At 51.3% G+C, this 21,461-nt stretch overlaps 1 protein-coding gene and 1 long non-coding RNA gene across 4 annotated transcripts in view; one reads left to right on the top strand and one right to left on the bottom strand.

Annotated features, from left to right (window-relative positions):
• The window catches only part of Pkp1 (plakophilin 1), a 45,239-nt gene that overhangs the window by 20,946 nt on the left and 2,832 nt on the right, over positions 1–21,461 (top strand). For both annotated transcript variants that reach the window (XM_005073424.4, XM_040738415.1), the window contains exons 3-13: positions 6,904–7,298; positions 9,684–9,828; positions 11,543–11,750; positions 12,492–12,669; positions 14,007–14,121; positions 15,708–15,863; positions 16,517–16,693; positions 17,638–17,791; positions 18,094–18,280; positions 18,785–18,869; positions 20,274–20,380. In XM_005073424.4, the coding sequence (XP_005073481.1) occupies positions 6,904–7,298; positions 9,684–9,828; positions 11,543–11,750; positions 12,492–12,669; positions 14,007–14,121; positions 15,708–15,863; positions 16,517–16,693; positions 17,638–17,791; positions 18,094–18,280; positions 18,785–18,869; positions 20,274–20,348 (1,875 nt within the window). In that variant the 3' untranslated portion in view covers positions 20,349–20,380. The remainder of the gene's footprint in view (positions 1–6,903; positions 7,299–9,683; positions 9,829–11,542; positions 11,751–12,491; positions 12,670–14,006; positions 14,122–15,707; positions 15,864–16,516; positions 16,694–17,637; positions 17,792–18,093; positions 18,281–18,784; positions 18,870–20,273; positions 20,381–21,461) is intronic.
• LOC110341499 lies at positions 627–4,996 on the bottom strand. 2 transcript variants are annotated; one of them, XR_005874086.1, is made up of 3 exons: positions 4,897–4,996; positions 3,873–3,970; positions 627–1,229 (listed from the first exon to the last, which is right to left on the bottom strand). It is a non-coding gene; the product is annotated as an uncharacterized LOC110341499 (long non-coding RNA). The 2 variants fall into 2 exon arrangements; XR_002383461.1 differs by having other exon boundaries at positions 4,780–4,993.

The following is a 21,461-nucleotide window of genomic DNA, read 5'->3' on the forward strand; positions in this document are numbered from 1 at the left end:
TGCCAGCTCCCTTTGATGCCTCCCACTGTATATGAGGAGCCCCTGTGGGCTTCTCACCCATTAGGAAGACCCTGCAGCCAAAAAGGCCAAGTAATGGGGACATTGGGTGCCCCCGGGAGAGAAGTCATCTCTCAGAAGCCTCCCGGGCTACTGTCTGTAAGGGCCCTCACACCTGGGCTGTAGTCATCTTGATACTCTGTCTTCAGTTATCTGCAAATGTTTCTTAATACTGGCTGATTGGCCAGGCTTTGGTGGTGCACACCTTTAATCCCAGCACTCGGGAGGCAGAGGCAGGAGGATCTGTATGAGTTCGAGGCCAGCCTGGTCTACAGAGTGAGTTCCAGGACAGCCTCCAAAACAATACAGAGAAACCCTGTCTGGAAACAAAACAAAACAAAAAAGTGAAAAATACTGGCTGATTGGTAAGTGCCTACTCTTCTGAAGCCATGAGAGACACAGACTATTCTTGACCAGCTTTCTCTTGAAGTCTACATATGCTCCCGAGATGTGCACCAGAACTTTCGTTATTTTACTTTTTAAAGTTTTTTTTTTAGGTGACAGCCCATGGGCAGTAGCCCATCCCTATAATCCTAACACTCAGGATACTGAGGCAGGATAATTATGACTGGGATATGTGTTAAGACTTTATTCCAAACAAACAAACAAAATCAGCTAACGAACCATATCTGAGCCCTGGAGCTGGCCTGTGTCCGAGTTTGCTTTGCTCCCTCTTCGCATTAAGTAAGAACTGGTTGTCAATCAGACAGTACCCTCTAGTTCACAGGCACCTCTCATGCTTCTGGGGTGTCCCTGGGAAGACACTGTGGGTTTCAGGGTGTTGGTGATAGAATTGTGGGTGTGTCTCCTCCCTCCCTTCGAGGACTCCACAATGAGGCACTCCACCCCAGCCTCCTTCGAGGCACCACTCTCAGCCTGGACAGACATCGGGGATTCTGACCAGTGGGATTGTTCTCACAGCCGTGTGCCAGGAAATAAGAAACCCAGCCCAGGGTGGGACCTCTGCTTCTCAAGACGAAGGTATGCCCAGAGGAGTCAGGGACCGGCACTCTTCCTGATGAAGTCCCATCTTTGGTGACTCAGTGGCTTCCTCACTGACTCAGACTGCTAAGTAAGCATCACCCTGTGCCTTCAGGAGAACTGTCCATGCCTTGGGTCGTATGTGTCCCTTTTGGGTGTCTTGTTGGTAGAGGACCCGAGTCTTCCAGCACCTAAGAAAGTCAAGCAGAGCAATCTGCAGATCAGATGTACCTTGCTACTCAGGAGTGACCACCATCCTAGAAAGACACATGAGGGCCATTGCCACTGCTATGTGAGGGTCCTCAGAGGGCACAGGCAGGCAGTGGGAGTGGCAAGATAAACAACCATGGAGCCATCCTGAAGGATTTTGTCAAGGTCCTTTCTCTAGAAAGCTCTCTCCAGGCCCAAGACAGAGCAGGACTCCGTGAAGTTATATGTGTGTGCTGGCTTTCATGAGAAGGGTGTGGGGCGATTGCCTTGCTGAACATGGCCCTGTTGGACACTCCACTGGGTGTGTGATTTGCCAGGCAGAGAAGGGTGTGTCCTGTTGCAGAGCCAGTTTGGCCAGCCCCACCTTGTTGGCAGAAGCGTGCTTTCAAAATGGGCTAATAGCTGGGGACATGGACACTCTTCATCTTGGCCTGCCTAGCGCACATACTGCATCCAAGGAGGTAGGCAGTTTCAGTCTGGTTATCCAGAGCTGAGGGAGAACTTTCTGAGCTCAGTCAGGTATCGGCTATGTTCCAAGTCAAGGTAAACAAAAGTGTCCTGGTCCCCAGGCTGTGCTGCCGGCATAGGCTGCCTTGCCCTCCTCCACTCCACCAGCTCACTTTGTCGGTGGTAGACCCCTGGGCAAGGAGCCCATGGGGAGCCCGGTACTCATCAGCAACTGGAGTGTCCATGCCCAGAAGAAATGCTCTAGAGCAGTCCTCCTTTCCATGAGTGCTTGCTGGGAACCCACCCACCTGCTAGGCAGAGCTTGGAGGAATAACAACCCTATTATAGTAACTAGAGAGCAGACAAGGCCAGGGGACACTGGGTGTGCAGTCGAAGGGTTCCAGCTATGGGCATCCAGGGCCAAGATGAGACAGAGCAGACTGCATGGAGATGACAGGTTGGGGGGAATGTGGGGTTTGAAAGTAGGTGACCAGAAAGCCAGTAAAGTAAGGGCTGGTGTGTGTCTGCTGTTGAGGGACAGTGTGAGAGGGTGTGTTTGGGAAGGAAGAGATGGCTGGGTAGGTGGGCTAGAGTCAAGTTGATGCTTGCTTGGTAAGCAACAGAGACACAGTAAGTTCTCCACCAAGGTTGGGGCTGGTGGAAGCTTTGCCTGAGAAAGGTAGAAGTGCTGATGTGAGAAGGCAGAGATAAGAGCAGTGGTTCTCAAACTGTGTGTTGCGACGCCTTCGGAGGTCGCCAATCAGATACCCTGCAGATCAGATACTCACGTTACAATTCATAAGTTAGGAGGCGTCCAGGAACGAACGAGGAAATTCAGGGCCACAGTCTAGGCAGTGGCAATGCAAAATAAGGAGGCAGACAAAATGCTCAGGTGGACACCACCCCTTCCAGACTTTGACAAATAGGAGATTCTTAGGCCTCTGGAGTCTAAGAAAGGCATTGGTTTACTTTGATCCAGCTCACTCTAGAACCCATGCTCCCTGACTTTACACAGTGAGTAGTGGGCACCGGAGAGCATCCTACTTAAAGAAGAGCAGGGACCATGAATGTGGGTTGAAATGCCACACTTCCTCAGGACAAGCAGGGTAGAAAGGAAGAAAGCATTTAGGGGCCTTAAAGGCAGGGCAACCTGGTACTTCATTAGCAGAATGAAGACATGTCTTCCTCGGGTGCAGGAACAGCCTTGTAAGGGAAAACAATGCCTCCAAGCACACAGCCTGGCTTCACTCTTTGAACAGGTAACTAGACTTAAGTTAGTAGAAGGGAGGGCAGAACACAGGCTGGCTATGGGAGGCTTCTGGCCAATGCAATCTTGTCTGGCTTGCCTCGGACTGTGGTCACAAGGGTTGACTCTCAAGTGCCACACTAGTGTACCATGTGGAGAAGCATGTCTCTGTGTCCACACTCTGGGCTTCAAGCTAACCACCTAACCCAGTCTGTTGACTCTTGTGGCAAGTTCTGCTCCCGGGAAGTTGAGTTTCTAGTCTGGAATGCTTTGATTCATGGTCTGTCCCACCTGAGGTTTGAGTTTCCCAAGAAAACACAGGATAGTCCTCTGGTGTGTGTGTGTGTGTGTGTGTGTGTGTGTGTGTGTGTGTGTGTGTGTGTGTGTGTGTGTGTACCCCCTTTGTATTCAGAGAAGAGGAGGCTGCCAGCAGATTCCTATCTGAGTGTGGGGGTGTGGCTGGAGAAGCATTGGCAGCAATGCTCTCCCACCTGCTGTGGGCACAGGTGTCCATGAGTTCTCTTTTGGCCACAGCTGTTTGCTTAGGACTTGGAAGAGAGTGTTTGGAAATGGGGGTGGGAGTGGGGCTGCTATCATTTGGAACCTGGGGGCAGGGCCACCACAAATATCTTGTGAGCATCCAGACAATGGAGAAGTGTCCTGTCACAGATGCCAGGAGCACCCATGTAAGGACTGCACCATCTTGTCAGAAAGCCTGCTTTACTCTGCATGTACCATCCGGGCAGAAGAGATGCCTCTATTTTCCCCAAACATACTTAGACCTGTCCTGCGCTGGGTAACGAGCTCAGCGTCGTGCTCTGAATCCCGGGTGTCTCCTTCCTGGGCCCACCCCCTTAGGGATTATCTAGAAACTTCTTAGAAATGGTGTGGGTTATTAAAAATCCTGTCAGGGGCTGAGAAGATGGCTCACCTGGTAGAGTTCCTGCCATACAAGCGCCAGCACTTTAGTTCAGATGCTAGAACCCACTTAGAAGCCAGGCATGACAAGTCCCATCTGTAACCCCAGTCCTAGGGGAACGGAGACAAATGCATTACTGAAGTTCATTGGCCAGCTAGACTAACATCTGAACCCACGAGCGCTGAGCTCAGAGAGAGAATTTGTCTTAAAAAGTTAAGATGGAGAGAGCAGCAGAGGGGACTGGGGAAATAGCTCAGTCAGAAGATTTATGGCCATGCCAGTGTGAGGACCTGCGTATGAATCCCCAGCACCCATGCAAAAGATTGGTATGATGGCATGTATGTGTAGTCCCTGCATTAGGAGAGACAGGAGGATCCCTAGTATACACGTGCATATGAGTCCACCCTCAGCCAGTTCCTGCAGGCAGCCAGTGTGAGAGTCAGAGGGATGCAGACGGTCCGAGTACTCATGTCATGTCCAGTTCTAATTTACAAACATTACTCTAATGATCCTAATGACCCTCTATGTCATGAACAATTAGGATCCCGGTTAGACAGCTGGAGAAACTCAGACTACTGGGTTACACCCAAAGAAGCAACTGACACAACCAAGGCAGTGTGACTCCTGTCTGCACTCTTGACTACCACATCTAAGTCCTAACCTGGCCATGCTTGAGGAAAGTATTTGGTTGCCCAAGACACCACTACCAACTCAACCTTACAGGCTGCAGCTACAGCCGGGTCATGGGCTAGCTGTGCAGGGAGGGTTGAGGCAGTACGCTTAATCTGCGCCTCGGAGAGTACCCAGGCATGCATAGCACTAAGAGAGGGAGGGGTCCAGCTAAGTTTAGGCCCTGCTTGTCAAAGTGACCACAAAAGGCAATGGGGATGGGAGCGCCACCTCTAGTTGTCATACTCACACAATCTAACACTGTGACTTTAAAAGCTGGGGTGGGGCTCTCAGGAATGGATGACAGTACTGGGGTGTGGCTGATGGAGGGGGGGCTGGTACTGCAGTCTCACAGGGGCATCCTCACCCATTCCCTGGGGGCAGACCACCTCGCTGAGACTTGCCAGGGCTGCCTGCTGCTCCTTTTCCCAGCACAGGTTGCTGAGCCCAGAACCTCTCTCGGGCTTAATCAGCAGGATGGCGTCTTTGCTGGGCTTGGGCCAGGAGAGCATCTGCACTCCTCATCAGGTGTCTGAGATGACGTCCAGGTGTGTCACTTACCGAGAACAAGGGAGCTCCTTGTTGCCTTTCTTAAGCCCAGCCTGCCTTGGGGAGTGTGTTCGGCTTTCCCTCCAAAGCGCCATCTGCTGCCTCCCATCCCGGGAGAAGAAGGCAGAATGTGGCCCACTGCCTGAGGCAGTGGAGGCCTCTTTACAGTTTGTATATAATCATCAAGGAGTACAGTTCACTTCCAAATGACAAGAAAGCTGCCCTCTCCTCTCACCTCTGCCTTGCCATTATCCGTGGCTCTCCTGATCTCCCACAGACCAGCACACTGTACGACAGGGTGGTTTGACCCAGTTGGAGGCAGAAAATGGTGCCTGCTTGGCACGGTGAAGAGAGTGTACCTGCCACTGCCAAGGCTAACAGTTGTGGCTTCTGGGTTTTGGATAACCACTTCCAACTGGTACCTTGACACCCATTCTTTGGGGGAACTGGAAAAATGGGCCCCTCCTTAGTTCTGTGTGACTAGATCCAGTACAGAGGAGAATTGCTGGTCGCCTAACAGCCTCCTCTCAGACACACAGTTTGCACCTAGTTTTCTCTGCCCCATCCTTTGTTTAGGGTTGGGTGGGCAGCCTCTAGGCTGGATTTGGCTCCTGCTTATCCCAGCAAAGGTGAGTCCCGAATCCGCACCTGTATGGAGAGGTTTTATCAGGCTCAATGTTGATCCTGTAGTCTGAGAACAAGTTCCAGCAGGCCAGACCCGCCAGCCTTCGGGTCTGGGAAAGTCTGCTATGGAGAGTTCAGTACCACAGCTGATTCCCACCAAGTCTCTGGCTTTGCAGGCTCCTCCCAAAGAAGTAAATTCCCGGTTGGGCTAAAGAGACCCTTAGGAACACCCCATTGTTCATGGTACATTTTTCCCTTTGGATGAGTTTCTACTCCGCCTCTTTCCCAGCCAGCCTGACAACACAGCCCAGAGGCCCACCCTGCAGCCCTGGTTCACCTCCGTGTGCCCAGTGGCTTCCTAGCCAGCAGCTCTTTGTAGCAGGATAGAATAGACATTTCCAAACGTGTGCAAGTGCTGATGCAGGACTGGATGTGTCGGAAGTCACTGCTGTTTGGCGTGCCTGAAGGGACAAGACAAGAACCCGGGACAAAAGCTCCTGGGTGCTGCTCTTTCCGGGTGGCTACAGAAAGAGCCCTCCTCTCTGGCTGGCAGCCCCCGTACTAGACTTTGCCCATGTGGCCAGATGGGTAGTATAGAACTCCCTTTCACACATTTCCACCATAAGAAGAACATTTGGCTTGGCAGTTAAGAGCACTAGTTGCTCTTCTAGAGGACCTGGGTTCAATCCCCAGCAACCACATGGTGACTCAAAACCGTGTGTAACCAGAGTTCCAGAGAATCTGACACCCTCTTCATGTGTCTTCTTTGGCACTAGACATACATGTGGTGTGTAGACAGACATACGTGCAGGTGGAACAGCCATGTACACAAAATAAATTATTTTTAATTAAAAAATTAATTTTACATTGCAATTCTGAATCTACTCACTGTAGCACAAAACAGGTTATGTTTCTACCATGTTATACTCTGTATTGTATATTTTTCAATATAGCTCTTCATTTTATACTTTTAATAAGGGTGGGCATATCTGCTAATAATATCTCATATTCCACAGTGGATCACAACCTGCATTTGGAAAAATAATATAGCAAGCAGAAATGCCCGAGGTTCCTTTGTCTGCGGCTATCTCCAGATCCTTTGAACACTGTAACTGGGCCAGGAGGGGCTGCCTTCGTGGACAGCTAGATCCAGGGTCCCAGTCAAGAGCCTGACTAGACCGTTTACTCCTTTCCTGTCTAGGTCTACAATGGGACCCTCAAGCGGGAACCCGACAACAGGCGCTTCAGCTCCTACAGCCAGATGGAAAACTGGAGCCGGCACTATCCCCGCGGCAGCTGTGCCACCACTGGCGCCGGCAGCGACATCTGCTTCATGCAGAAAATCAAGGCGAGCCGCAGTGAGCCCGACCTCTACTGTGACCCGCGGGGCACGCTGCGCAAGGGCACGCTGGGCAGCAAGGGCCACAAGACCACCCAGAACCGCTACAGCTTCTACAGTACTTGCAGCGGCCAGAAGGCCGTCAAGAAGTGCCCCGTGCGACCGCCCTCCTGCACCTCCAAGCAGGACCCGGTGTATGTACCACCGATCTCCTGCAACAAGGACCTGTCCTTTGGCCACTCAAGAGCCAGTTCCAAGTGAGTGCTGCCAGACTGTGGTGGGGCCGGGGGAGGGGGAAGGGGGGAGGCAATCTGCTAGCCTGTCCTACTCTCCAAGGGGCTCGCTCCCAAGGAAGCCGGGAGCCTGTCCCACTCTGCAAGGAAGCGGGAAGAGGCTCAAGCCTGTGTTCTGGTTTCATTCTTGCCACCTTGAGGAGTGTCTGGTTAATGGGCTACTGACTAGCGAGTCATCAGACTGAAAAGGTCATGGAACCCAGACATTGAATACACAGGTCTTAGTGATCACAAGCTATGAATAGATGAAGGCAAAGGAGAGAAGATTAGCAGGCTAATGGCTGCCACACCATTTCTCTCTGGGAATATGTTAGCAATACTTGTTCTCAGGGATGGAGAGATGTTTCCACAGTTAAGAGCACTGGCTGCTCTTCCAGAGGACTCAAGTTTGATCCCCAGAACCCAATGGCGGCTCTCAACCATCTGTGACTCCAGTTCCAGTAGAGCCAACACCCTTTTCTGGCCTCCAGTCATGCATGTAGTGCATAGCCATTCATGAAGGCACAATACCCATACATATGAAATAATAAAATTAAAAAAAATATTCATTCCTGGCCCCACACAGTCCTACAGACACCTGGAGGTCCTAGCAATATGGGTTCCAACAAGCCTTCTAGGTAATAGTCTCTCTCTCTCTCTCTCTCTCTCTCTCTCTCTCTCTCTCTCTCTCTCTCTCTCTCTCTCTGTGGCACACACACACACACACACACAGTGAATGAGACCTGATGAGCTGTCCTGCAGAGGACACAGTAATATTGAAGCTGCCTTTCAAGGCTCAGCGCACCATGAACCTTCCAACTGTCCCTTATCACCTAATGACCTAATGACAGCTACTCACTTATTTGGCGAATATTTAGGGAGCATCTACTCCTTGCAGGCTGTGCGGTGAGCACAGGAGGCACAACCATGGTGACACAGTCACGGCATCCCTGGAGCACATTCTTAGTGACAGAGGAACTTTGTGTTCTTCCTATCCAGCCCCTTTCCGGCAGGTCCCGGTGAAGCCGACAGTAGCAGCGCTTGCCCAAGGCCACACAGCTGATTCTACAGCTGTCCTTGTTCCTACCACACTGTGCGGAAAGAAAGCAGACCCATTATAGGGACCGCTCACATTGGAAGCGGTGTTGTGAGAGGACTCAGAAATCCCTAGAGACTAGTCATGGCACCATCTGCCCCTAACTGGAGGTTTAGGATTGAGTGGCAAGCCATGTAGAAGGGACAGTTGATTGATAAAGATAAGATGATGCTTTCTCAATAGAGAGCAGTTGTTCAGCTAGGCCAGAGCCAGAGAATGCTGACCCTAGGATGAGATTTTTCAGACATGAACTTGGATTGCCTTATCGATAACTGTGGCTATTTGTTGAGCACCAACTATGGCATTACAAACGAAGAGAGGGTTCCCGCTGTAGATGCTGAGGACAACTGTGGGGTAGGGCTGTCTCTGCCCTCCAGGACCTGTTCTCTCTGTTCAGAAGCAAGGCACACTTGGGTGGAAAGGCTGCCCGAGGCTGCATACCATGGGAGCTGTGGGAGTTCCCAGATGAGGGCTCCCTTCCTTGGAAAGGCTTCTTGGAAGGGACACTCCAGCAGGCCTAGGCTGGACCTTCGTGCCTGGAACTGAAGATGTCTTGCTACAACCAACACACTCTTGCCAGGGGCTAGGGAATGTGCCAGCGTCTGCAGTGGAGCCAAACATTCCGTTAAAAGAGTGAACTAACAGCCATTTCCTGTGGTTCAACCTATCGCGTGCCCTTCAGTGTCTGTCCAAGAAGACTGAATTTGAACCTGCTGCATGGAGAGGCTGTGGGTGGTTTCTGAGCTGGAGAACAAGCTAGTGGACAGAATTTTAAGACCTAGTTAAAGGCAGCTCTCTAGCCACTGGCCCCATGACCTCGATCCCAACACAGATGAATATGGTGACGATGAGGATGAAAACAGTCATAAGAATTTGTGTAAGAAGCTAGCTTGACTTGGGGAGGGAGGGGGAGCAGAGATGGAAGAGACAAGCCATCTGCTTTCACTCTGCCAGGGCCAGGCACAAACTGAGTGGCAGGATAGCTGGGGGGGCTTCATCTCAGGAAATAGGACCAAGTTTGCGTACAGTGCAAAGTCCTGCTTCAGTCTTAACCCATGACAGGGCCCTCATCCCAAGAGAGGGAGACCCCGAACACAACCCTTTTCCTTCCTCGAAGGGAGCTGTTCACAAGATATTCTCCAAGGGAGCCTGACTGCCTTGTTCTGTTTCCCTGGAGGAGAGGTTGTGGTGGTTGAGTGTACAAGGAAGAATTTAGAGCCTGCTCGCCAGGGCTCCCAGCTCACCCTGTAATTCACTGTACCGCATTCTTCCAGGATCTGCAGCGAGGACATCGAGTGCAGTGGACTGACCATCCCTAAGGCTGTGCAGTACCTGAGCTCCCAGGATGAGAAGTACCAGGCCATCGGAGCCTATTACATCCAGCATACCTGCTTCCAGGATGAGTCTGCCAAGCAACAGGTAAAAGGCCATACGCCTTCCTAGATGCTAGATCCTGAGCGTGTCAGCCTAGCTCCACGCTTGGAGATGCGTGGAAGCATGTGCAGTTGGCTCCTTTCCACAGCACCCAGGAGAAGGAGAATTCCTGGAAAGATCAGAGCTGCATCTTAACCTGCAGAGTAATGCCCTCCTGAGTGGACCTTAGACATGTGCATTTCCCCTACCGGCTGTTGCTGTGAGAACCTTTCCTAGAGAGATATCAATTAACAGCTATTTACCCGAGACAGTGTGCCACTGACAGACCAAAGTACTATCCCACCAAGACACAACCTGGCATATCGATGAGTTTATTGGATTTATTTACAAAGCACAGTGATGTGTAACTTACAAGAGCCTTAGTGACCAAAAGCAAGTCTCATCCTGACATAGATGTATCGGTGGAGTCCGCCCACTCTTCATCTAATCGTTCATATTCTCTATACCCTATCTCCTCCAAGACCTGAGACCACAGGACCTTATGCAGCTTGGGTAGAATCACATATCTCTGGGGGGGGGGAATGTGGGAGGAGTGACTAGATCTCAGGTAGAGGTCCAATGACTCTCTCCATCCCCTCCTTCCAGTAACCAGACCAATCTTTTTCTTTAATCTCTCTGTCTCTCTCCCTGTGTCTCTGTCTCTGTCTCTCTCAGTCTCTCTCTCTGTCTCTGTCTCTCTCTCTGTCTCTCCCTGTCTCTGTCTCTCTCTGTCTCTCTGTGTGTGTGTGTGTGTGTGTGTGTGTGTGTGTGTGTGTGTGTGTGTGTGTGTCCTGGAGTTTGAACTCGAATCATCAGGGTTTGTGGCAAGCACTTCACCCACTGAGCCATCTACACGCTTTAGACCCTGAGGTGTCTCACAAGCAGTTGTGGCTGCTGGGCTGACGATAACAATGGTTGTTACACTGGGAGGTTTGTGTTCTACAGCAGCCGTGGAAGAGGCTCATCACTCAATGACAGCCATGGGCTTCCCAGAAATCCCCTTCCTCGTATTCCACTCAAGGATATGACTATTCCCCAGCCCTCAACCCCCTCCCTCCCAGCCCTTTCCCTCAGTGAAAACAGGGTTCATTTATGCCTCCCACGCTTGGCTGTTGGCCAGCTAGGAAAACACCTACAGGACACAGTTCAGCTACATGTACCACAAATGGCTTCCTAGAAGCCCGGACTAGTTTTCATAAAAAAACTTCAATCATAGGAGAGTTTCTTTCTTTTTTTTTTTTTTTGGTTTTTTACGAGACAGGGTTTCTCTGTATTGTTTTGGAGGCTGTCGGTCCAGCTCAGCCTGGAACTCACAGAGATCCACCTGCCTCTGCCTCCCGAGTGCTGGGATTAAAGGTGTGCGCCACCAACACCCAGCCCATAGGAGAGTTTCTATGACCTCTTCAGTGTCTGCTTCACCTTAGGATTCTAAAGTATGGCGGTGCATCTTCTCATCCAGAGGAGAGACACAGGCTCGAGAGGAGAGACTTGCTAAGGGCCTCGAGTAGGATATGAGGGAGCTAGCTCTGAATTCAGGTCTTTGACTTTCTTGTCTGAGTCAGTTACCATTAACTCGTTGCTGCTTATTTGTCGTGGCTGACTTGTGTGCTTCTGAACTGATTTTTTTTTTTGGTCTGAGAAACAGCTACTTTGAGTAGAGAATAGTTGTCTCAGCCTCCCTTCCTTTGAACAAGCAATGTGGACATTTCTCTCTCTGCAGGTCTATCAGCTAGGGGGCATCTGCAAGCTAGTGGATCTCCTCCGCAGCCCCAATCAGAATGTCCAACAGGCTGCTGCTGGAGCCCTGCGCAACCTGGTATTCAGGAGCACCACCAATAAGCTGGAGACCAGGAGGCAGAATGGGATCCGTGAGGCCGTCAGCCTCCTGCGGAGAAGCGGGAGCACGGAGATCCAGAAACAGTTGACCGGTAGGCTGTTACAGTAGGAAGCCAGGGTGCAGACTGGGCAAGGTGGCAGGGTGTGTCCCTGACCAATCCCTTTTAGGCTTGGTTTCGCTGGGCTACGATTCAGGAGCTCAGTGGCACTGGCTCCAACTGGAATAGTGGCATCCAGATGATGCCCTGAGGTGGTGTACGCTCTTCAGAGGGCATCTTCAAGACTGGGGTGCAAGGGAAGGGGCCTTACGTAGTGTGCAGGTAGTGCAAGTGGGGCAGAGGTTAGCAGGTCTTAAGGATGCCCTTATCCTGTATTCACAAAGTGCATGAAGCACTCAAGGTGGGGTGCAGGGCAGCAAAGTCACCATGAAGACCTTGAGTTGAACTGGAAAGACAAGGATGTTGAGAGTAACAATCGTTAAGAGTCTCCAGACCGACCTCCATGGTTGATACTTTGATGTATTGTTACAGATGCAAAACAGAGACTGTTAAACAGCTCTAAGTCCCAAAAATAGATGGCTAAAACCACTGATCAACCATCTGTGCATAATTTTTACCTAGACAAGGAACTCTTAGATATTCCCAGACCTCAAAGAACCTGCAGTCTACAAGGACACTGAGAACAGGATCACGAGGAACTCAGACAACGGGTGTGATGGGCCAAGCCTACCTGGAGGGTAGCCACGGGCCAGAGCCCAGGCTAGAGGCAGCACATTCAGTCCCCAGGGTTTCAGAGCCTGTGATGTTGAGCTGACCATGTCTGTCTGTGTCCAGGGCTACTCTGGAACCTGTCTTCCACTGATGAGCTGAAGGAGGAGCTGGTGGCCGATGCCTTACCTGTTCTGACTGACAGGGTCATCATTCCTTTCTCCGGCTGGTGTGATGGCAACAGCAACATGTCCCGGGAAGTGGTGGACCCTGAGGTCTTCTTCAACGCCACGGGCTGCTTGAGGTTCGAGGCATATAGTCATTTCACTCAGGCCCTTCCGGAGTCAGCCTCAGTTTCAGCCAACATTCAAGCCAGAGTAGAGAACTTAATGCTCACCCTGGCCCTGCTTTTATGGGCTGGCTCTAGGACAAAGGGTCAGGTATTACCAAAGTCTCTGAGTCTGGCTATGCCATGCAATCCTAAGGGGATCTAGAGGACATCACTGGGAGCCTAAGAGTGGAAAAGCCTGCATTTGGATCCCCAAACTGGTTCAATTAAATCCCCTCCCCCACTCTCAGGGGGCAAATGTATTTCTTGTACAATCTTGAAGAGCATTCTTTTATACAAAAGCCTGCTGACTGGCTGCCCATGAGTCACTCCCCTCCCTGTCCCCCTCTACCCCCCCGCCCCGCCCCACCAGAGTGCTGAGCCCATTCGCCATGCTCATTGGCATGGGGATGGTGCTGCCTTGCCCAAAGCTGTTTGAGTTCCACGGCAGGGTGTGGCGAAGCCCTGGTGGGGTCTGGATGTGTTGTGGAGTGGGGAACCATGGAGCAAGTTCCCCTCTAGGGTCTCACTTTGCTATAACGGCTTATCTCCCAGAATTCCAAAGAGCTGCCAGGATAAGGGTGAAGCTGATATGTGCTTCTGGGTCTCGGCTTGCACTTCTCCCAGCCAGCCTCTAGCCACAGCCCCCAGAGGGCAAGGAGGCTGGGTAGATGAAAAGCCAAAGTAATTAAAGACTTTATGGGGCCAGATGGCTCCTGGGTGTGACAATACACACACACACACACACACACACACACACACACACACACACACACACGTCCTGTACATGCACCATGCACACCACTAGGGCAGGAGAACCCACAGTGCTTGGGAATGAATACAACCTTTATAAGAGGTAACTACATCTGAATCCCCAGTTAACACCCCACTCCTGGTTTTGGTCCCCCTCAGGTCTGCTTTTGCTCAGGCAAAAAGACAGCATGCTGCAGCTTCCATTGCCTGTCCCTTAAGTGGCCACTAGAGGGCAGGAGCGGGACTGTCAGATGTAGTGGAGCTATACAGAGGCTTGGGTCAGGGAACTAAATGACAGAAACAATGAAAAGAGTGAGTTCAGAGGAGACCCCCGGCCCCACTTCATCCAGGACCGGACAGAAATGGCTAAATGGTTTCCTTTCCTTCTCTCCTTTTTCCTCATTTCTCTCTCCCCTTTCCTCTTCTTCCTTCTGCCTGCCACCACTTCCCAATCGGCCCTGTGCATTCCGCTGCTCTGCCCTACGTGTCCCCACTGCTCTGCCCTCCTGCCCTGCCTTCCCATCACCACCTGCATCCTCCTCCCTGGTTCTCTCTTGCAGGAACCTGAGCTCAGCTGATGCTGGCCGCCAGACTATGCGGAACTACTCTGGGCTCATTGACTCCCTCATGGCCTATGTCCAGAACTGTGTGGCTGCCAGCCGCTGTGACGACAAGGTGAGGGGACAGGCCCCCAGTGACACGTCTATCTCCATCCCCATTGTCTCTGTCACAGCTGCAAAGCCACACACTTAAGTCGGGAACTTTCCTTGTCCTGACATTTCTCTTTCTGAGAACCCGAGAGTCGGGGTTACACTTTCCGCATGCTTGTGGGATCTGTCTCAGTGACAGGACAGGAGCAGAGGCAGGAACAATGGAGGGGACATCTAGAACATGCAAGCGCTCCCTGCTCGAGCGCAGGGGCCACATTGTTATTGTGGCGCTGAGCCCATGAAAGTGCTCCCAGGGCCCCTATGTCCTTTCCAAGGTATAACTCCTTCCAGCAGCTCCAGAAAAGCCATAGGCAAGCCACCCTCCTGCCTTCTCTAGGCTTCCAGATGCAGCCATGTGGGCAAATTGAAAGGACAGTTTTTGGGGAAAAGATGAACTGGAGGCTAGGAGACTTCCACATAGCCACGCAGTGGCTCAGGATACAGTGAGCTCTAGTCCCCACACCCAAGGAAGATCAATGACAGGAAGTTTCTATCTCTTGCTGTCTTCACCGGCAGGGATAACAAGGCCTCTAAGAACAGCCTTGCCATTAAGCTGCAGGAGAAAGTGATTTTTTTTTCTTTTTCCTTCTCTGTGTACATCTCCTATACCTGGACAACCCTAAGCAATAGAAGTCAGATTCACCCTGACCCCAAAAGGGACCAAGCGCTGCTCAGAGGGTAAATCTGCCACCCCAAGCCCTAGTGTGGAGGCTGATCCAAAGCAGATGCAGTTGTGGACCCAAATGCTTCTGTCAGGTCCCGAGTCCCAGGTCCCATAATTGCTGTGCACATAGCATCTTTGGTGTTGGAGGCTGAGGGGTGACCCAGGTAGAGGGTACAGGAAAGACAGCAGTGACTAGATGTTTTTAAAACCAGAAGGAGCTGGGACTGCTTCTGAAGGATGTTGCTTTAGAAATGAAGATGTTTTTAGTCTTCTGGCTCACACGTGGTCTGTAGCAACAGCAATGGTCTCCTGTGTGCTATGTGCGCAAGGCCCCGTGGTTGATATTCTTCCTGTGCAATCATCCCTCAGTAACCACAGACATTGGTCCAAATTCCCATGCACACCCAAATCCACAGACCCAAGCCCGTCTATAAAATAGGTATTTGGATATAACCTATACACATTCCTTTGTACACTTTAAATCATCCATATGTTATTTATGAAACCTAACAGTACAAACTCCAAATAGTTATTAACGATACTAAGAAAGAAATCTGTGTTCAGGAATACCTTATAACTTTTTAAATAATTTCAATTTGTGGTTGTTTCATCCTATGTGGGTATAGAACTGGAGGCCTCATACATACCCTCCTCCACTGGACAAGTGGGGTGAAATACTCCATTTTACATCTGAGGAAACTGAGGCCAATAAAGGTAAGTTATCATACAGGTTCAAACAGCGAGGAAGTGACAGAGGCAGGAATTGTGGCTGAGAGATCTTTCCAGACTGACTGTGGCGCAGGCCACTATGAGTACTCTGGGTAGGTAGCAGGCCCAGAAATCTGTTGAGACCGGACAGAACTCAGGCGTTCTCTGCTTGCCCGCAGTCTGTGGAGAACTGCATGTGTATCCTGCATAACCTCTCATACCGCCTGGATGCCGAGGTGCCCACCCGCTACCGCCAGCTGGAATACAATACCCGCAACACCTACACTGAGAAGTCCTCCACTGGCTGCTTCAGCAACAGGGGTGACAAGATGATGGTGAGCAATGGCCACTACAGAGCCAGGGCCCACTCCCCAGGCACCCACCCTTGAGGACAAGCCCCAGTCACAGCCTCGTTCTTGGAAGCACACCCCAGTCCTGCCTCCCTTGTAGGCTGTAGGAGCCCATACCTCCCAAGGACAAAAGCTGGAGGCCCCTTTCTGCAGGCCTCCATTCCCCTTACTGTGCAATGTGGGAATCGCCCTCGTCTTCCCCTGATTGTGGAGCACTGGGGAAGCAATAGAACTCTTACCGTCTTGGGCAAGGCTTCCCAGCACCTCCTGAGCCTCCTAAGAAAGATGCTACAGTCAGGACGTAGAAGTCAAGCCCCAGGTCAGCCTAGAGATCCCAAAGTAGCTAAATTCTCCGCATTTTGCTGCCAAACCTTAGTGTGGCCTTACACACTTGGAGGCCCAGGATGAAACTACTCTGGAGCACACTATCTGAGATGCTCCTCAGAGACCGTCCAAGAACATGGTCCATTTCTCGTTTCGGGGGGCGGGGTTCTGGAATGCACAGAGGAAAGGGGTGCCCGGGAGCAGTCTCCTCCCATCCTTCCCGGTGAAATCCACAACCTGAAATTGGGGAAGAGGCAGAATGCTTGGGTGTGTTATGTCACCAGATCCCTCACTGACCTGCTGTCTGTCTTCAGAACAATAACTACGACTGCCCCCTGCCCGAGGAGGAGAGCAACCCCAAGGGCAGCAGCTGGCTGTACCACTCAGATGCCATCCGCACCTACCTGAACCTCATGGGCAAGAGCAAGAAAGATGCGACCCTGGAAGCCTGTGCCGGCGCCCTGCAGAACCTGACGGCCAGCAAGGGGCTGGTGAGGATGCTCACTCTCCCGTTTCTCCAGCCTACTCCCTGCATTTCCACCAGCCTATCCTTTCCATGCCTGGGACTCCCTGACCACTTGGGCTCCCCATGCAGTGGGAGACGGGGATGAGGAGCTTGCTTGATTAGCAAGAAAAATTCCCATCTGATGAACTGACGAATTAATAGAGTTTGAGACGTGGGCAGATTCAGAGAAAGCTGTGACAGAATCAGACTTGAGGTTTAAGGCCATGATGGCGTAGGGTAAAGTCATAGGAGATCAGTGGATGGCCAGCTGCTGCTCCCCGGATACACTCAGGTCAGAAGAGACTTGGGGAACACTAGAGGGTCAAGACAAATTCCCTGGTTCTTAGAGGAGGAGTCTGGGGTTCTCAAGGACACCAAACGGGCCTAGATTAGGTCACACCAGGATGTTGGTTTACAACCCCGACAAGCAAGGGATCCCAGTTCTATCTCCATGTTGACTCAGACCCCTTCTGAGCCATCTTGGTCTCAGGCAAGCCCTCAATAAATGTGGATTGGATTCTGTAGAGGTTGGGGAGTTTGAAGGTAACCAGGCTTTTCGTAACTGTCACATGTCCTTGGCCGTGAGGTTTCATGTAAACAGATAACTGCCTGAGAAAGACAGAAGAGCAAGACAGTGAAGGTGAACGGGACAGACAGTCTAGACACCAATCCTGGGTCACCACGAATGAGAGAAACGACACTTCCCCTGCCCTCCCACCAGAGCCTCAGGTTGACCAGGCATGGGGACCAGCGTGGGCAGGTGAAGTCTGGCTGTTCCCTCCTCAGTCAGTCAGGTCCAGAGTTCTGTCCCTCCCAACTTTAAGGTGAAAGAGAAAAAGCTCAGGATTTCTTTACTTGGGTTATATCTTCTCTCCTAACCATGGTTCCCTGAGGCTACAGGCCAGCTCCTCCCTGGGTCTTCTCTCTTAGATGTCCAGTGGTATGAGCCAGTTGATTGGGCTAAAGGAAAAGGGCTTGCCACAAATCGCCCGCCTCCTGCAATCCGGCAATTCCGATGTGGTGCGGTCCGGGGCTTCTCTGCTGAGCAACATGTCCCGCCACCCTGTGCTGCACAGAGTGATGGGTAAGATGCCTGTCCACTCCTCCTTCCACGTAGGCCACACAGGCCTGTATTTTCTAGAGCCTTCTAGAAGGTTATCCTCAAACTATTCCATAGTGTGAGTATCCTGAGGGGAATTTGGCCCAAGAGAGGAGTGGGAGTAGGAGGGAATTGTCACTTGATGGGTGAGTCTACAGAAATCCATGGGTCCTTGAGGGTCACCTTGCTTGCACCCCCAAAGGACTGTGAGTACTGAGGCCCTCAAAGGAACCCCTCTGCCATTCCACGGCAGTCCTGACCCTATTTCTCAACCTCTTCATCTCTAGGAAACCAGGTGTTCCCGGAGGTAACCCGACTCCTCACCAGCCACACTGGCAACACCAGCAACTCTGAAGACATCTTGTCCTCAGCTTGCTATACTGTGAGGAACCTGATGACCTCACAGCCTCAGATGGCCAAGCAGTACTTCTCCAACAGCATGCTCAACAATGTCTTCAACCTGTGCCGCAACAGGTGGGCAGGGAAGGAACTCACCTCGCCTCCCCACACAGGAGCACTCAGGGAGTAGAGAATGTACCCAGGGGAGGCAGGGCACAGGATGGGGAAGTTCTAGGAGCTGAGTGCTGAAAGGCTGTCGCTGTGACCCCCAGGTCCTAGGAATGCATAGAGGCACAGAGCAGTACACTTCTTATCTGGGGGACATGTGGGACACTGGGATGTCCAAGGTTCAGCAGGAGACATAGAACAGCAAGACCCAATTGTAAGAGAGCTCTTTCCTGCTTTGTAGGGCTCTCTCTTCATCCAGGGCTAGGGAACTAACCTCTAGGGTGCCTCCAGATGGGCGGGGCGTGAGATGTGCTCACTGCACAATGGCTCAGGCTCACTACCCCATTGGGGTTCCTCTTTCATGCACCCGGGGCCTCTCCACATCTCTGGGCCCTAAGGGGGTGGAAAGGGAAGGGGTGTCCCTGTGTCATGGGTACTCTCACCTCACAAACCCACCTCCCACCTGCACAGTGGCTCCCCTAAGGCTGCAGAGGCTGCCCGGCTACTCCTGTCTGACATGTGGGCCAGCAAGGAGCTGCAAAGTGTCCTCAGGCAGGTAAGAGCATCTACCAGCAGCCCTCCTGACTAGACCCTCCCCACACTTGCTCTGTACTAAAGCCCCAGCAGACAGGGACGGGAGGGGAGGGAAAGGCTCGTGCACTCACAAAGCAAGGTGAGACCGGCTCAGGAGGAGTCAGAGCAGATTTGAGTAGCAGTGAGTGTGAGCTTGGCTCTGACCAGATCTTCCATGTCGCTGCAGGGACAGGTAGGGGAAATGTGAGAGAAGCCCAGTGTAAGAGAGCGCTTAGAGCAGTGGCTCTCAGCGTGTGGGCTGTGACCCCTTTGGGGGTCAAACGACCCTTTCACAGGGGTCACCTAAGACCATCCTGCATATTAGATATTTGCATTGTGATTCATAACGGTAGCAAAATGATAGCTATGGAGTAGAAGCAGAAATAATTTTATGGTTGGGATCACCACAACGTGAGGAAATGTATTAAAGGGTTGCAGCATTAGGAAGGTTGAGAACCGCTGACTTAGATCAAGGTGACAAGAAGGCTGGACAAAGGACACACCAGTCATTTGGGAACATCGTATGTCCTAGAAGGGTTCAGGGCTCAGTAACAGAACCCCTTCGGTTTCATCTGAAGAGTTTGCACTTGTGTCTTTGGCACTGGAGAGCCACCAGGCTGGTCCTCACTGTCTGAGACCCAGAAAAGCCAGATGCTTTTGGGTCCTCGCTCTTGGGAGACAAAGGTTAGAGGTTCAGGAAATCAAAGCCATCCTTGGTATGTTAGGGTTCCTAATGATGCAATGAAATACCATGGCCAAAAGGCAATTTGCAGGGAATCTGGTACAGGGCAGGAACCTGGAGGCAGGAACTGATGCAGAGGCCACAGAGGGTGCTGTTTCCTAACTTGTTTCCCATGGCATGCATAGCCTGCTTTCTTATAAAACCCAGAACCACAAACCCAGGGACAGCCACACCCATAAAGGGCTGGGCCCTCCCGCATTGACCACTAATTTAAAAAATGCCTTACAGCCAGATCTCATGGAGGCATTTTCTCTATTGAGGTTCCCTCCTTTCAGATAACTCCAGCTTGTGTCAAGTTGACAGAAAACTATCCAGGATACCTGGTTGTGTAGAGAGAATTACATGAAATAAAGAACCCTTATTCATTGCTTGATTTCACAAACACAAGTAGGAAACTCAAATTTTCAAGAGGAATTCCAAACGCAACTCACTAACGCACTGATGTTCGTGGTAGCATGTCTTTTAACCAGGTCCATTGTAGCCCAGGCATGAACTCTTAAGTGGTCGGAGCACACTTGTGTGTCCAGAGTCTAGATAAATGCAAGGATGCTACAGAAAAGTGGCTCTGCTCAGACATCAAGTCCCACACTGCTTGTCCCATGATGGATCATGTCTGTGTGTGTGTGTGTTTTTCTCCTCTTGCAGCAAGGTTTCGATAGGAACATGTTGGGAACCATAGCTGGGGCCAACAGCTTCAGAAACTTCACCTCCCGATTCTAAGAAGAGACTGTCCAAGCAAGTTCAGCTTGCAGGTGAGAATCGGCTTGCTCCATATCAGGGGATGTCTCCAGGTCCACCGTGGCAGTCACGCAGAGAGCCTAGGCCTGTGTGCTCTAGGGAGACGCATTGTTTGGTTTAGCAGGCAGTTGGGCTCTGAATAACAGGTCAGGGAGGACAGCCATGGAAGCTCCTAGCTCCTGGCTGTCCCATAGCAGGACATGGGGATATGTAATGTTTGATAACACTGGAAGGACTACTGAGTATAACTGTGTAGATGCCTACTGTACAATCAGGTGGTGCCACTCACAGGGGGGCTACATAATAAAGGAGTCAGGCAGTACCATTCTGGGTTTGGCCAACCATAGCTTACTCTCCATCCTTATTGTTTTATTATTCTATTATTATTTTTATATGGATGAGCATCTTGCCTACATGTATGTCTGTGCACCATATGTGTGCCAGGTGCCGAAGGAAGCCACATAGGGCATCAGACCTTCTGGACCTGGAGCTACAGACAGTTGTGAGCCACCACATGGGTGCTGGGAATCGAACCCGCATCCTCTGAAAGAGCAGCAAATGCTCTTCACCACTGAGTCACCTCTCCACCCCTCCACCCCTCCATCCCTCCACCCCTCCACCTCTCCACCCCTCCATCCCTCCACCCCTCCACCCCTCCATCCCTCCACCCCTCCATCCCTCCATCCCTCCATCCTTCTGAAAAGCCATTCTCATTCTGCACACACTAAGTATGGACAAGATTTGTTTCCAGTTGATGATCTGGAGACCAGAAACTCAAATCCAGCACTCTGTCAAAATTTTGCAAACTGAACATTCTCTGGAACCAACAGGAATGCTTCTCACACGCTGCTGGCCTTGTCAATTCTGACCTGATAGCCCTTAAGTAGCCCTAACATGGGGTGCAGGAAGGTGTATTTTTATGTGGGTATCCAAAGGGTTTCTCATACAGATAAGTCAGGAACCACAGCTGAATTCTGAAGCAGACGCCTTTGGGAAGGTGTGATGAGAAGCAGTGTATAGCATGGGTCAGAATTCTCGTGTGGCAATGTCTCACTTCATGTGACTCTACATGTCTCACTACATGTGACTCTACAT

This window comes from Mesocricetus auratus, unplaced genomic scaffold (assembly GCF_017639785.1).
Source record: "Mesocricetus auratus isolate SY011 unplaced genomic scaffold, BCM_Maur_2.0 Super-Scaffold_100676, whole genome shotgun sequence".
Taxonomy (NCBI): Eukaryota; Metazoa; Chordata; class Mammalia; order Rodentia; family Cricetidae; genus Mesocricetus; species Mesocricetus auratus.